Below are 14,782 nucleotides of genomic sequence, written 5' to 3' on the forward strand. Positions count from 1 at the left end.
CTAATGAGCTATTATAAAATGGACATCAGTGTGTACTAAAATGTGGTTCCTATATCGATAACTACAGTATATACCCGACTGCACACTTCCACACCTTTATCAAAGCGATAAAACTGTAGACAATTATTCATATAAGTGTGCATATTTTCGCAGTCTTTGCAATCAAAACGTGTTAATTTCTCTACCAAAGCCCCCCTTCGCCTATACTGGCAATATCCCACGTAAACATCAAGGGGAACAGCCATAAATCAGTTTCATGGATGGGACAGTGTGTGAATTTGCGGTCCTAATATAGCCAGCAATGTAGGAGAATATGTTCTAGAAAAAAAAAAAACAATTTCCATCAAGTAAATTTGATCATTTAAAAGCGTAATAAAATTAGCGAATTAGTTATATTTTGAAATGTCACTCTTGAACCGGAAGTCTTGTTCCGGCTAGTTGCTGTGGCAACAAGAATGTCCCTCAGTCTGTCACCGTTTCCTCCCGTTGCTGCTTGTGCTTCGCTGGCGACGCCACGATGAATCCAACGGAAAAAAACACACAGACATGGATTTTCCGAAGGAGAGAAAGAAAAAAAAAGTGTCACCGTCTCCCACAAACCACAGCCGTCACCCATGGGTGGCCCCTAGAAAACGCGTAGGTTCAGTGTTGCAATGAGGCAGCGTCGGGACCGTTTGTCCCGGGGGGAGGGGGCGGTGATGAAGGACGGCATGGGGCGCTCTTTTCCTCCTGGTTTCCTACAAAACAGGACGTAGCAGCTGACTAAACCAAGAGGGCTGCTATTCACCTTCTAGAATATCTAGCTTTGGTTGAAGAACCGCCCACTCCCGTTTTACCGTATTTATACGACGCTCATGAAGATAGAACAGCTGGATAACATTACCGACGGCACCATTTAACGCTAGTAAAAGTACGTCACTCTCACTAGTTAACCTAATTAGCTCAATGAACTGGCGACATCAACGCTAGTTGGCGCTAGCGGGTCTTTTCGTGCTAACAGACCTTATAAGTAATAAGCTTTAGCTCAAGTTACACCGACTTCAATTGTATGAAATTTGAAATTTAAAAAATGAAAATCTAGGTACATGTCAGTTTTTTTCTAGGGTCAATGAAGCCCGTTTACTGGTCTCGTTAATACACTGGAAAATAATTTAATAAAGTATAACGGCATACCAGTATAATTAGCCCCAACAGGCTCTTCCCACATGATGGGAATCCACGTGATGTGTTGCATCTAATATTGGTCAGTATTTCTGCATGGCATCATTTCCTGTTCCATTAATGATATTTGAGCCAATAATATATCAGTGCTGCAGTGCATTTTCTCTCATGAAACCGTAACCCGGGCAATGTTCCCATTATCTGTAAGAACCCCATTTTATCTGGTGGGTCACCTTCATCACAACCATGGTGAACTAGTTGTAACACGTGGTTGACTTTACAGTGGATAAAAGCCACCGCAGCCCTCTGTCATGCAGAAGACTGACTATGACTTAGACTCACACTCTTCAAGTGATTGTTTTGTGATATCGGTCATATTTGAACAATATAAATGTGAAGAATAGAGTAGTCGAGCCCCCGGTGTCATCAGTTCATACGTTTTCTGGACATACACAAGAATAAAGATCTTGACATCAAGTTATCCATTTAATAAAATAGATCTGCAAGCAAAATACACTGACATTTCTGTGTTAGCCCTCAGTTGTTTCTCAGCTAATTTTGATAAACAATGTTACTAGCCATATTTTTAGGGGGCTTTAACTGTACCACTAATACATGTTAACTTCTTCAAAACCAGACTAATTTTAAATATCAAGAATTGAAAATTAGCACAGCTGCAGAAACCTAAAACATATGAGTCAACATCTACTTTAAAAATCGGCTGTACAGTCATAAATCTGTTCTCGTCTGCCACAGTTATTAAAATGTCATTCAAGCTACTACGTTTTGCACTGCCAAGTGTACAAAAGGAATACATCAACCCAAAGTGGAATGGCTACAAAAGGGAGCAAAACAAAGAAGGTTTTCCTTGCACTTATCAGTGACAATGTTGAGTACATACAAGTCATCTAGGGGTGTTAAAGAAGCGAGAAAGGAGCATAAGAAAGCAGTCTATTAAGCTTTTTAAAAAACTAGAATTGGCATTAAAATAAAAGAAAAGGAAAAGAAAATCCCTATCAAAGATGAGAAAGAAAAAAGTTTTAAATATTCTTATTTTTTCCTGTTTCTTTTCTGTGAAGTGACTGTGAATAACAGCAGTATCATCTTCCTTGCTGAAAGTTGCCCAGTTTCTACAATCTTATGACATTTATGTTGATGTGGAAGTGACTTTCAACTTAGGCCCGAATGTACTTTTCTCTAAAAAGTCAAACCCCAAAAGCCAGTTTTCATCTCCAAATTTTACTAGAGCAGTAAACCAAGTCCACATTATAGGAACATTGCTATCTAACATCTTTTCCTCACACAGGGGTATAAACAAGTAAAACATGATTTAAAAAAAAGGGGGGGGGGCCTTGAAAGAACAGTGATGAAAAAGTTTATCCAGATATTTTATAAAATAACATGCACATGGTCTAGATTGAAGGAAGAGTCGATTTACCATGTCTCCACAATATTTAGTAGACTGTCTTTTACTCAGTCCAGAGGCATTGTAATGTATATATTGTAGCATAGTAGTTTTCTACAAAAAGATACTGCTGCCAGTTACAGCCATCCAAAACTAAAAAGTATTGACATTTTTTTGGTAGGTAAATCCTTAATAAAATCTTTTTTGCTCATCAATACATGGTTTAACAGGAAAATCTTAAATTACAACAGTGTTGTTTTTTTCTGTCCAGGATGCAAGTGTTTGAAATCCTAAATGACAAGAATTAAAAATGAAGACGTGATCAGGGATCTATGCGTTTACACTTTCGACTCGCACATCAAATCACCGGTCCATCATGCTTAGGATCATCTCAGGGGTGAGGTCTCCGTTAGGTGGGGCCTCAGACAACGGCAACTCTGGTGCCGCCCCTGCTTCCCGGGGCAACTCCTCCAGCTGGATGGTGGACTTCCCTCCACCTACAACGACCTCCTCTACAGTGCCATCGTTGCCGTTGCCGTCCTCGTGGTCTTCTTGCTCCTCTCCAACCTCCTTCTTCACGATTATATCATCCACCTCTCCGGTGACCTCGTCCTCCACACGGATGATAGCAGCCGCTGTCAAAGAATTTCAGGTCAGAGTCTGGTACTCAAGATATAAAATACACTTTTCACATGTGAAAACCGAGTCCATGAGCATGCCGGTAAGGATTGTAGTCCTAACACTTACTGTCTGGCTTGCTCTTTGGGGGCCGTCCACGTTTCCTCTTGACTGGAGGCTCCACAGGGGCTGGGATGGGGACCACTGGCGGGGCCTGTTCCAACTCAATCTCACTCAGCTCCTCTTCCTCTTCTGCCTCATCCAGTTCATCCTCTACAGATGAACGAGTAAAGACATCACACAGAAATCATTATTGATCATCTTACTCACAGTATGAGATATGCTTCATATGGCGAGGGGGCAGTTAAGGACTCTAACTTTTAGGTAAAGTGATTCCAGATTGTTTTGGTGCCATTTAAGCATATTTTGATGCTTAATGGGATTGATATGCGAATGGCAATTATTTTGGCTCAGAATATCGAGAGAGGATTTTTTTTTTAATAATCAAATGATTAGCTAAATATACCATACCTGTGTCGTCGTCGTCATCATCCCTCCTGGTCTGCATCTTCCTCTTCCTGCCCCGACGAGCCTTTTTGGTTGGGGTAGTTCCATTTTCTTCCTCAATCTCACCATTACAGTTCTCAGAGTGACGCAGCATGGTGTTCTGTGGAGCACACACATAACCATCACAACTCTGTGACTGTAAAAAAGCAGATGCATGCATATGATTCAATTCAGCAGAGTCCTACCCTGCGGGTGAACGTCTTGCTACACTTGTTGCAGACAAAGGCAGTGGGAACAAAGTTCGGGTCATGGTAGCGCTTGAAGTGCATGTCCAGCAGCTGCTTCTGCCTAAACGTTTTCTCACACTGGCTGCAGGCAAAAGGCTTCTCCCCTGTATGTGTGCGCTTGTGCATTACCATGTGCCGTTCCTATGAGGAGCAGAGAGAAAGTCATTTAGCATGAAAATAATTTAACACCACACTATTTCATATTCCACTCGACACACACCTGTCTACAGCAGTAGTCACACTGCTCACACTTGAACCGTTTCTCATTCTTGTGAGTCTTCTGGTGTTGGATGAGAGCATATCGCTCATGAAACACAGCATCACAGTAACGGCATTTCTTCCCTTTCTCAATAAAGGAGTGCTGCTTCCGCAAGTGAACACCTGGAACGGAAAACAGCAAAGGCATGAACATCTTTGATAAATGCTACATCAGCCCATCACTTTGTATGAACAAGGACCCCCAAAATAATACCTTCAATACAGTGCAGGTTCTGTCAATTCCTCTCTACAATGATTATAAATCGACAGAGCACATAAATATTCCAATGACCCAAGTTTTAGACAATTTTTCTATTAAAAAAAAAAACTTCTCCTTTCTGCAATTTATCACATTAAGTTTTAAGTAAAAAAATGACAAAACACAACTAACCGAGGTCGCTCTTGCGTGCAATGACAGTATCACAGTGTGGGCAGTGGAACTTGGCCACATTCTCCGTGTGTTTCTGCAGAATATGCATCTTCATGGTGCCACTCTGTGTGAAACGGGCATGGCAGATGTAGCACTCGTACGGCTTTTCACCTGCATCAAAAGGGGAGAGAATTTCACAATTTAGGCACTGTTCTCAAACTGGGAGTTGTGGCCTATAGATGCTGTAAATACATTACCTGAATGCGTCCTCATGTGTCTCTTCAGCTTGTAAGTGTCTCTGCTAGCATAGCTACACAGACTGCACTGGAAGGGTCGCTCCCCTGTATGAGAGCGGATGTGCCTTTTCAACTTACTCACCTACAAGAGACAGAGACAAAGTTGAATAAGAGATCATCCCCGTTTGTAAATTAGATGATTACTTAACACAGAAAAACGTGTGGTCACTTGCCTCCACGCTGCAATAGTCACACATAGAGCACTTGAAGGGCTTCTCATGCGTGTGTTTGTAGCGACGATGACGCACCAACTCACCACTGGTCACAAATGCCATGTCACAATCAGTGCATTTATGTGGCCTAGTGCCTAAAGAAATAGAAGGAAGTGAGAATGAAGGAACAACGTAATGAAGATATTTTAATCCTGCTTTGCCAAGAAGTAACATCACATGAAGCAAAAACAAAATGGTAGCACAGATGAAAATAAACTCAAAGGAACTCCTGACTAGGGTGCTAATGTAATGGGAGAAATAACACAGTTCAAATAAATTCTCCAGGTAGCCAGTTTATAGCTGCGATTCTTAAAAGCAAAATGTTTTAAATCAACATTACCTGTGTGTGTATTGAGATGGTTTCTCAGCAGTGTGACAGTTCGAAAGGCGCGTCCACACAAGTGACATTTATGTGGCCTCTCATCTGTGTGGCTCTTCATGTGCCGGTCCAAGTTGGAGCGCCTTGGACAGGTGTAGCTACACAACTCACACTGGAAAGTCTTCTTCACACCTGGACACACCATTTTAGGATTATAAAGATGAACATTACACAGCCAAACCATGCACCTTTCAGCATCATGTTGACATAGCTAAAGAAACTAATGAAGACAAACCTTTTTTCTTGATCTTGGTGGGCTTTGGCGGCTTCATGTTTCCCACAACCTTCTCTGCGTTCACTTCGGACAGCAATCCCTCCTGCTGCTCTTCTTCAAAGTCGTACACAGAAACATCCATATCACGTTCACCCTCCCCGTAGCGAAGGCGACTCTTCTTTCCCTTCTTCGCTCTAGCACGGATACCGGTGATGGGCTGGTAGTCTGGGTCCTTGGTCCATTCTGGGTCTTCTTGCAGAGGCACGGTGGCTTCAATTTCCGCTGCCACCTCCTCTTGTTCTTCTTCATCTTCCCTTGGCCCTTGAAGCTCTTCATGGACTGCCTGCAGCTCCTCCTGCTCTACGGTCTCTACCTCACCATTGGCACCCACTTTCACAACCTAAAAGAAAACATTAGAAATACATCTCATTTTGAGCAGAGTCTTTGTAAGAATAGTTGTTCAGCATAGGGCATAAAGGGCTGATCTTGTGACTCAGAGGATCAGAGCTGTTTCTCACCTGGAAGCCCTCTGGCAAGGGAAGAGTGTGACAGATAACTGGCTCTGCATCCTTGTTGATTGATGATGAATCAACAAAGGTGGCCTGGAGCCCCTCTACAGTTGCTGCTGTGACAGGTACCTGCAATAACTGAAGCTGACCAAGACCTAAAGCGGCTCCTGCCTGCTCCTCCATATTAACCACCTACATAGAAGAAAGAGGACTTTCATTTAGAACACACAACAAAAACAAAATAAAACATTACAGTAACTGCTTGTGTTCTCTACCAACCTGGAGTGTGATTATCTGACCCTCGTCTCCACCAGTTACGGTCACCGTGCCACCGCCCTCCAACACCTCAGTCTTCATTTGCAGCAGAGTTGGATCGAGGGCATCGATCACCATCATCTCCATGTTCTCAGCCACCTCGCCCTGTGATGCTATGACTGCCCCTTGTAGCAAAGCCTCTCCACCCTCTGGCAGGGCCTTTCCTTCAACAAGAGCAGAGGCCTGGGCGGTCTCCATGGAAATAACCTCTCCCTCCATGGCAACGGGCTAACCAACAGCCTAAAAGGAGAAGATAGTAAACCATGAGGCCGACTTACACAGGTGATGATTCGGTTTTGTACATGGGTGTGGTGATAGGAGCCCCATTACAATGGGAAGTCATATTTTTTTTAAAATTGTGATCAACTGTGTACACACACATAACCGGGACATTGGTCTACATTGGGGGATTTTTTGTCTCAAAAACTCCACTAGGGGCAAGTGAGTTGTTGTCATTTTGCAGACATAACCCTTCAATAGATGATCACCAATTATTTTGGCATTAAATGGTTGTAAAACATATACGTTCCACGTCGGTTTCAATGCATTTCCCTTTATAAAACAGAGTATACACTTTCAACGAAAAACGTACTTGTATATTGATTGTCAACTCTCAAAATCTGCCCTGTCAACATATGGAGGGAGCCTGAAAACGCAAACATGCGACCGATTGCTTGCAGAGACAGAAAGTTAACATTTAGTGTAGCTTTAGATATTCTTTTTATATAATGAACTCATAGCGAGCATTGATCTACATCGCGCCCAAAAAGACACCGAGGTTAATAAACCGAAGCACTCCGACTTCTCACTACACATCTGGCTGACCCGTAAAGTATGAGTCCGATAAAGTAGTACCTGGAGCGGAAGAGTAGAACTCCGCTGAACGGTGTATTGTGAAGCAGCAATACGTTAGTCTATCGTGTCTACTTCCCGCTGTAATTTAGTCAAACGGCGAGGTAACGTTAAACTTTTGACAACGTAACGTCTTCCTGTGTTGACGAGACAATGATACCGCTCGATCAAACCGATCGATAGTTCGGAGTCACTCGTTCGCTCTTTTAAAGGAAGCTTAATTCACTTTTTAAAACACAAAGTCGTCGGTTCTGAACGTATCGACCGAAAGTGTCGAATGGTTGAGAATCCAAAACTACTTGAAACATCAACTCGTGTTAGTTAACTCGGGAGGCGCGAGTACGTCTGAAAACAGGAAACAAAGGGCACGATAAGATGGACGACAGGCCCGAACAAACTTAAAACAGAAATGATGATAAATACAACCAGCCCCTCGCAAATACCCCGAAATATCAGCCGAAAACACCGAAACGCTTAACTGAGACATGGAGTTAGGAGTTTATAGACAGATTTAGTGCGTTTTGGATAACGATAGAGGGAGACAAACACCCCCCGCCAGCCGCCTGGTCGTTAAGCCCTACCGTGACACCTAGAGGCCGACGACGGCTCCTACAAAAACGTTTCCGTGTTTGGAGGCAATGTGACGGCTTTACTTACTCCCGACTACTTCTTTCCGCCGCGATATTCAGTTGGATGTTCGCTGCATGTGCTCGTTCCTTTCAGTCCCGATGTAAACGTCCGTGCTTGCCGAGCGCCGCACTGATATTTTTCTCCCGCTTAGGAAGAGTGGGCCTAACACAAAATGGCGGTCTTTAAGAGCTAACGCGGCTGCGCAAACAGAGCACCCGAGGGCGTAAAGGGGAGTGATCGAGTTGTGGCTGAGGGTGATAGGCGCCAGATTTGAATTCAGTCGTGGGCGTGGCGTCCGGGAGCATGACGACATGATTATCGATACAAGCGGAAGGACATATTGATTAGTTTACTGTCGAGAAGTTTACATCGCTGTCGAGTGTTAACTTCCAGGCCTCCGTCCAATTTTATAACCTACTTTTAAACGGAAGTGACAAGTAATGGTGTGAATTAAAGCAGTTCATAAAATCTGCCACAAGAGGGCAGTAGCCTATGCATATTGTTTCAGTTTTTAAACGAACATTCTTCACATAATGGCTATATTACAATGCAGTAACATACATACATTCAGTAACAAGTAAATTGTTTACACCTTCTACAAGGATTGTATTTATGGAAGAAGACTGAAGCTGATGTTCTTACATCCAAATACTCACCTCTGTGTTTTTAACCAGCAATTTAAAAAATAAATAAAGATCCTGACATTACAATGGGAAGGAACATTATAAAAAAACTAGTGGGAAGGAACATAATCTACTTTAACCTGCACTGTCTGCTGTGCATTAACAGTTTTATTGGTACTTCTTGGCCCACAATTGTGTTTTTAATGTTACAAATTACTAGTTCACCCTGTTAAAATGTAGCCTAATAATAATATTTTTTAATAATAAGTAGACTAATGTAGGCTACCTTTATATACATATATATATGTATAGTCTTTGTTGCCTGGTTTGAAATCAAACACAATATTCAAATAATTCCCATTAGACTCCATACACACGCCCTCAGGAGAATTACAAGTTGTTATAATTAAAATGCATAGACATTAGTGCTTGTGGGTGAGTTTTATATTATGGTTTCTTAACCAGTCTTACAGCCCATTAGCAAGGTATCAGTCCTCTCCGGACCTTTTGTTTATAGGCGAGACACCTTGCTTTGAATTACAGCATTTCTTTTCCGCATATAAAATAAATTATTAATTTGTTACATAACCAGTAGAACATTTTGTCCAATTCGGCTATTCCCATTGGATATACTTATATTTTATGTGCTTTATGTTCTTCATACCCAAGGGTTGAAAAAAAAAGTCACCCAGGTCAATTTATTCCTCCATCTGTCTGTCGCTTCTGATTTCATCACCATCTTTCTCCCATGGTTTTCCTCTCGGAGGGGAGGGGGCCGAGGAAGGCGAGGTCCTCTTGTCAAATCTGTCAGTCTAGCCAGCCGGGCCCCTCCCACCTCAGCGGAGGCATTACATACTGCTGCTGCTCGCGCTCTCTTAGCAACGGTGCCTCGGCAACAGAGCCACGGCAACAGAGCCACGGCAACAGCGTGCCGTGTCTCCCCAATGGAGCTGCCGTTGGGCGGACCAGCGCTCAGGCACTACACCCAGAGCAGACCGAGACCCCACCGACAAAAACTCAACTACCGTCCCAGCAGACCGCAGGTACCGTACAGGAGGATGAGAGAGGTCTTTGTAAAGATGGAGAGTGAGGCAGAAGGTTGTGTGTGTGTGTGTGTGTGTGTGTGTGTGTGTGTGTGTGTAAGAGAGAGAGAGAGGAGAGAAAATGGAAGGGAGGGAGAGATGCAATAGGGTACAGAGGGGAGAGGCAGGGGGAAGGGAAGGATGGACGGGGAGTGCTGTATGCCTGGTGCCTGCTGGAATAAGGAGGTACCATTGTACCGGTCACCGGCTGTTTGATGACCCCCATACTTGGTATTTTCTGAGTGTAAGGCTGTGTATGAGAGCGTGTAGTAGCTCCTTCTCCCAATGAAAAAAAAATGCTACTGCTGTTTTTATTTTTCATAGGATTGTATCAAAACGTGTGTGATCATCTCCCATTTTTTTGCCACTGAGCCGATCCGTGTTGTCACAGAGCCATTAGGCTGGAGACACACAGTCACTCCCTTGGAGCCAACGGCCAGGGAGACCAAATTTAAGCAATTCCCAAGGCAGGATATCATGTAACGGGGACTGCTGAATCCATGTTCTGCAGTCAATCCCCTTTTTTTTTACTGCTACTTGTGGCTGCAGATATGAATGTGGCCAGGATGATGCATTACTGTTTTAGCTGCAATCTTGATAGATTGCATTAGCAATTGGCAAAATCAGATATCTTGCTTTCATTCTGCACGTACAATCCAGTGACGCCCCCCCAATTGTACGTTACTGAGCAACTGACTCCCAGGAGGCCGGTTTGTAGCATCACTAGATGAGAGATCCAAACCAAAATAGCCTACACCTATAGAGGCAGGAGCAACACTAGTGCCAGAGTGTGTGGGATTCTCATTATGTAATGTAAAGTTACATGATACAAGTTGCTCTTCAACATCAGTTGGACTGTTGGTGTGAAATCGTTTCTCTGTGTGTGTGTGTGGTTTATTAGGAGACGATAATTGAGAGTGACAATGAAGTCCTTGAGTTCATGGGGAGAGTGGACGAAGGAGTTGAAGAGTTCTTTACCAAACGAGTACTTCCTACTGATACACCGTGAGTATCAGAAACTGTCTAATATGCCTCTTTATAGTAATGCTTTCATAAATGTTTAGTAGAATTTAATTCACACACTGTTGGTTTGATATACAATCCTTCATACAGGAAAAAGGAAGATGAGGAATCCATCAAGGTGCACGAAGTGGCTCCTGCCAGCTCTGTCCCCGGTCCGCCCCCCACGAAAACACTCAGGAGGAAGCTCGGCGACTTCTTTACACTCAGAAAGAGACGAGGTCTGAAATCAGAATCAAGCCAGGAGAGTCGACCCAAAAAGGCCTCCATCGCCGATCTCATCCGCCCGCTCAGGGAGGTCACTCGAGCCGAGAGAGAAAAAGACAAGGACAGAGTCAAGGAACACGACAAGGAAAATGACAAGGAGAAAACGAAAGATCCCGGTGCTGTGAGCGGAGAGTCGGCTGCTCAAGAGACAACTGGAGCTGCGCTGAGGAGTGAAGCAGTGCCCCCCCGCCGAGCTCTCAGAGAGGGAAAGTCCCAGTCTCTCATCTTGCTGTCTGGATCAGCGGCAGCAGGGACTACCAACGCCAGAAACACTTCAAAGGTGAGTGTTAGTAAAGATGAATTCATGCATACGTTCAGATCAGTGGAGGTGTTTTTGAAAAGCACTCATTACTCTGCTGCTGCTGATTTCAGAAACAATTAGAAGGCCAGCATAGCTTTGAACAAAAACTCCATCTCATGCTTCAACGTATCGGAGTTTCCAAAGCCCAGCCAGGAGAGACACAGGTGTGTGAATGTGCATACATTTACATATGTGTACTGTTTGAGTCTCGAAAGGTGTTTAAATGATCATTTTTCTTGTAGAATGCGGAGGGAGAGATGAAAAAAGCAGAATCCGAAGGTGTGTCACTTTATCGATTTAACGTTTAACATCATTAATCTCCTTTTTCAGCCAAGTGTTAATGAAGCAGAATTAATCTTTGTGCTGATTAGACTGCTCTCCAGCCACTATAGTGACATCATAGTGGATCAATTCCTCTGGTAAACGATCTTTGTGTTTTAGGTACGATCATTGACAGCAAACCTGAGCCACCACCTACTTTCACAAAACCTCGAACGATGTCTGCATCATCAGGTAACACAAACACAGATACTCCTGCAGAATGTGTATGATATAAATAATTTAAAAAACAATTTGCACGTTCATTTCTTTCTTTAGATACAAGGCATCATATTCGCCCGAGCGTATCGGCACACGAGTCAGCTGGGAAACCCGCTTTGCTTCCGAAGCCCGTTATCAAGCCAGGTCCGCCCACAGCATCTGGCCGTAACACACCCGAGAACGAGCTCGCCCAGATACAGGAAGGGGAGACAAACACACCCACTAAACTGAGTCCAGCTACGACTCCGTCCATCCCAGCTGTTCCTGCACTCACGACTACCACCACTCCGACTGTACCGACAATCTCAAACCCAGACTCAGCCACTTTTACAGCTCCTGTCCCTCCCTCTGACACTGATATATGCATTGACTCTTTTAACCCGAACCCAAATGTTACAGAGCTCGACGTCAAACCTCCCATCCCCGAAGCTAATGCCACACCCACTGAAACACCCACCTCGACCTTTCCGACGACCCTTACAAGCACCACTACACCCACAGAGCCCCCCGTCACTGTTTCAGTTACCTCGGCTTCCACTCCAAGCCTCTCGGTCACTTCCAACTCGACAACGACAACTTCGCCTTCCGTTACCACCTCGGAAACCGAAAGCTCTACAACATCAACACATATGTCGACTAATGCTAGTCCTGCTGCTGGTGTTGATGCAGCTATTTCTGTCATCACCACAGCTTCCTCGACCCCAACCAGCATCCCCGATATGCCGCTCGGCATGTCTGGCACCACAGATTCAGGTCCTGAAGCTTGTGATGATCCCACTTCAGTGACTTCCACTGTAATTCTAGTTTCATCAGTTGCTAAAACAGTATCCCCACTTCCCAAATCTTGTCATACCATTACAACTGCAGCCTCCTCACCTGTTGCCTCTATTACCTCTTCCTCCACCCTGACCCCTTCTGCCCTTCCTCTGACGGCCTTCACCTCTTCCACCACAAGCCCAACATCCACCGACTGCATGGACTCTATCTTACCTTCTGCCACTAGTCCCCCAGCCACCCCTAGCCCGACTGATATCCCCGTTCCCTCCACTTCTTCCAGTGAAACAAACCCCACAGACACCACTTCCACCGCCACCAGTTTAAAGCGTGCAGATACCACTTCCACCAGCAGTTCAGCGACTGCCGCTGCAATTTGCTCCCCACTCATGACTGAGCCAGTCCCACCTTACACTGACGACTTCAGCACTACCCTCACAGCAACTACTGATACATCAAGTGCTACTTCTCACCATTCCACCAAGCCAGACACCTCTAATGACCGTCCAGGCCAAGATGACGATTTGCAGACATCTCCTGAACAAACATCCAATGTAGAGTGTGGAGCAAAGGGAACAGGTACGTGCTGAGTTCTTATGTCTTATATACAAGTATGCAATTATCTGCTTTAACATGCATGCAGATGTTGAATGACTTGTTTGATTTGGACGTGCAGATGAGAAGCTCCAGATGGTTCAAAGGAGCAAGCAAATAGAGACGGATGAGAGCAAGAAAGACGCCGACGCCGGACAGGAGAGCAAGAATGAAAACGAGGAGCCAGCTCTTACTTCTACCAGCGAAGTGTTTATGAAAGAAGCGCAAGAAAAGATTGTGAAACCTGAAGAAGACACGATGAAAGTGAGAACGGCTGAAGCTGCATCAGGAAAAGATGATGAGCTGTGCAGCGACAAGGCGGAGACGGAAGGTCAAAAACAAGAAGAGGGTGAGAAATAAAAAATAAATTAAAATAAATAGCTAAACACGGGACCAACTACTGTGACGGGGCAGGAGAGGCCACAGTACAGGTTAAACGGGGAGGGGAGGAGACGATCCATGGCACTTCCTACAGGGACCACCACGTTACAACAGCACACCATAAAGGGTGGGCCACTGGACCAAAGAACTGAGATCCCCTTGGTGTGATATAATCAACAAATCCAGCAGTGTCTTTGTCCTTTTTTTATCTTTTGTTTGAATTTTTTGCATTGCACGTATGATTATGTACCATAAGACAACTACTGTGGTAAAATACTCCATGTTTACAATAGATGGATAAGAGACATAGTTATGATTATTAAATGGAATATTGAATTAGCTGAGTCATTCTTTTTGCTTTCTTGTGTGAATGTTTTTGGATGAGAAAATCTTTACTCAATGTACACCTGCTAGCTATTTCAGGAGCCAATGGTCTTCCTCGGTTGCCATGGAGCGCATGTTGTTAACACAATTGGTTATATCATCGTCTCTGTTCAGCAATGGTCTGTGGTGCCAGTCTGAGCAAAGTCAGAAGAAGGATTGTAAAATGTAGTTGAACGCTCTGGAAACGGCTATAAGTGTGTCACACTACTTTTTCCAAAGTCAAGAATGAACTTTCTTTGTGAAATTAATATTCATTTTAAGCCTTCTGGATTTAAAATGTGTATACTCTTATTTTAAATACATTTTTGGATATATATATATTTTTAAATTATTGCTAAAGTGATATTTTGTTTTACATTACAGCGCCACATATGCACAGATTACACATTTAAGACAATCAACATATTCACAACCCAAATACAGTGACATTTTTATCCATTAATTAAATTGAATCTTTGAGTCAGAGAACTTTATATTTTGTATTCTTAATAACCCAACCAAGTCAAAAAAATGCAGCATTGTGAGTTATTTTGCAAAATTAATTAATATGAAAATATTTCCTCCTTTAACCAAAAGGCCTATTCCTTGTTTTAGATTAATTTTAACTCTTTGATTAATTATAGCTCAGAATATTGACAATTTATTGGCTTTTATTAGAGGCAGGGAGATATTATAGTGGAGGCAAGGTTGCAGGTGGATACAATTCATAGCCTTAAAAACGTGGATTATTTTTGTAGACTCAGGTAAATGCAATACAACACTGACGATTTACAGTGAAACGTAACGCGCTGACGTTCATCCTC

General features: G+C 43.5%; 2 protein-coding genes across 3 annotated transcripts; one reads left to right on the top strand and one right to left on the bottom strand.

Annotated features, from left to right (window-relative positions):
* Positions 1-1,634: 1,634 nt before the first annotated feature.
* Positions 1,635-8,202, bottom strand: LOC311017049 (transcriptional repressor CTCF-like). Of its 2 annotated transcripts, none has more exons than XM_084015163.1 (13): positions 8,041-8,202; positions 6,496-6,771; positions 6,226-6,408; positions 5,729-6,107; positions 5,455-5,625; positions 5,076-5,209; positions 4,864-4,984; positions 4,628-4,777; positions 4,199-4,359; positions 3,937-4,119; positions 3,716-3,851; positions 3,314-3,457; positions 1,635-3,201 (listed from the first exon to the last, which is right to left on the bottom strand). In XM_084015163.1, exons 2-13 carry the CDS (start codon positions 6,748-6,750, stop codon positions 2,930-2,932), a joined length of 2,289 nt encoding a protein of 762 aa, XP_083871289.1. In that variant the 5' UTR covers positions 6,751-6,771; positions 8,041-8,202; the 3' UTR covers positions 1,635-2,929. The 2 variants fall into 2 exon arrangements, with proteins under 2 accessions (XP_083871289.1, XP_083871290.1); XM_084015164.1 differs by lacking the exon at positions 8,041-8,202 and adding an exon at positions 7,387-7,529.
* A 1,287-nt stretch (positions 8,203-9,489) lies between these two features.
* Positions 9,490-13,933, top strand: LOC311018465 (uncharacterized protein). Its single transcript, XM_084017461.1, has 8 exons — positions 9,490-9,679; positions 10,620-10,723; positions 10,832-11,285; positions 11,378-11,470; positions 11,549-11,585; positions 11,748-11,819; positions 11,904-13,199; positions 13,297-13,933. Exons 1-8 carry the CDS (start codon positions 9,581-9,583, stop codon positions 13,572-13,574), a joined length of 2,433 nt encoding a protein of 810 aa, XP_083873587.1. The 5' UTR covers positions 9,490-9,580; the 3' UTR covers positions 13,575-13,933.
* The last annotated feature ends 849 nt before the right edge of the window (positions 13,934-14,782 follow it).

This window comes from Eutrigla gurnardus (assembly GCF_963514095.1).
Source record: "Eutrigla gurnardus genome assembly, chromosome: 1".
In the NCBI taxonomy this organism is placed as follows: domain Eukaryota; kingdom Metazoa; phylum Chordata; class Actinopteri; order Perciformes; family Triglidae; genus Eutrigla; species Eutrigla gurnardus.

Bases quoted from the DNA above. Each gene is read 5' to 3' on its own strand.
- LOC311017049 (XM_084015163.1), bottom strand. From the start codon at position 6,750: ATGGAGGGAGAGGTTATTTCCATGGAGACCGCCCAGGCCTCTGCTCTT. The intron at 4,120-4,198 runs GTGTGTGTCGAG...TGCTCCTCATAG, and splicing joins GTGACTACTGCTGTAGACAG to GAACGGCACATGGTAATGCA. The intron at 3,202-3,313 runs GTAAGTGTTAGG...ATTCTTTGACAG, and splicing joins CCCAAAGAGCAAGCCAGACA to CGGCTGCTATCATCCGTGTG.
- LOC311018465 (XM_084017461.1), top strand. From the start codon at position 9,581: ATGGAGCTGCCGTTGGGCGGACCAGCGCTCAGGCACTACACCCAGAGC. The intron at 10,724-10,831 runs GTGAGTATCAGA...TCCTTCATACAG, and splicing joins GTACTTCCTACTGATACACC to GAAAAAGGAAGATGAGGAAT. The intron at 11,586-11,747 runs GTGTGTCACTTT...TTTGTGTTTTAG, and splicing joins GAAAAAAGCAGAATCCGAAG to GTACGATCATTGACAGCAAA.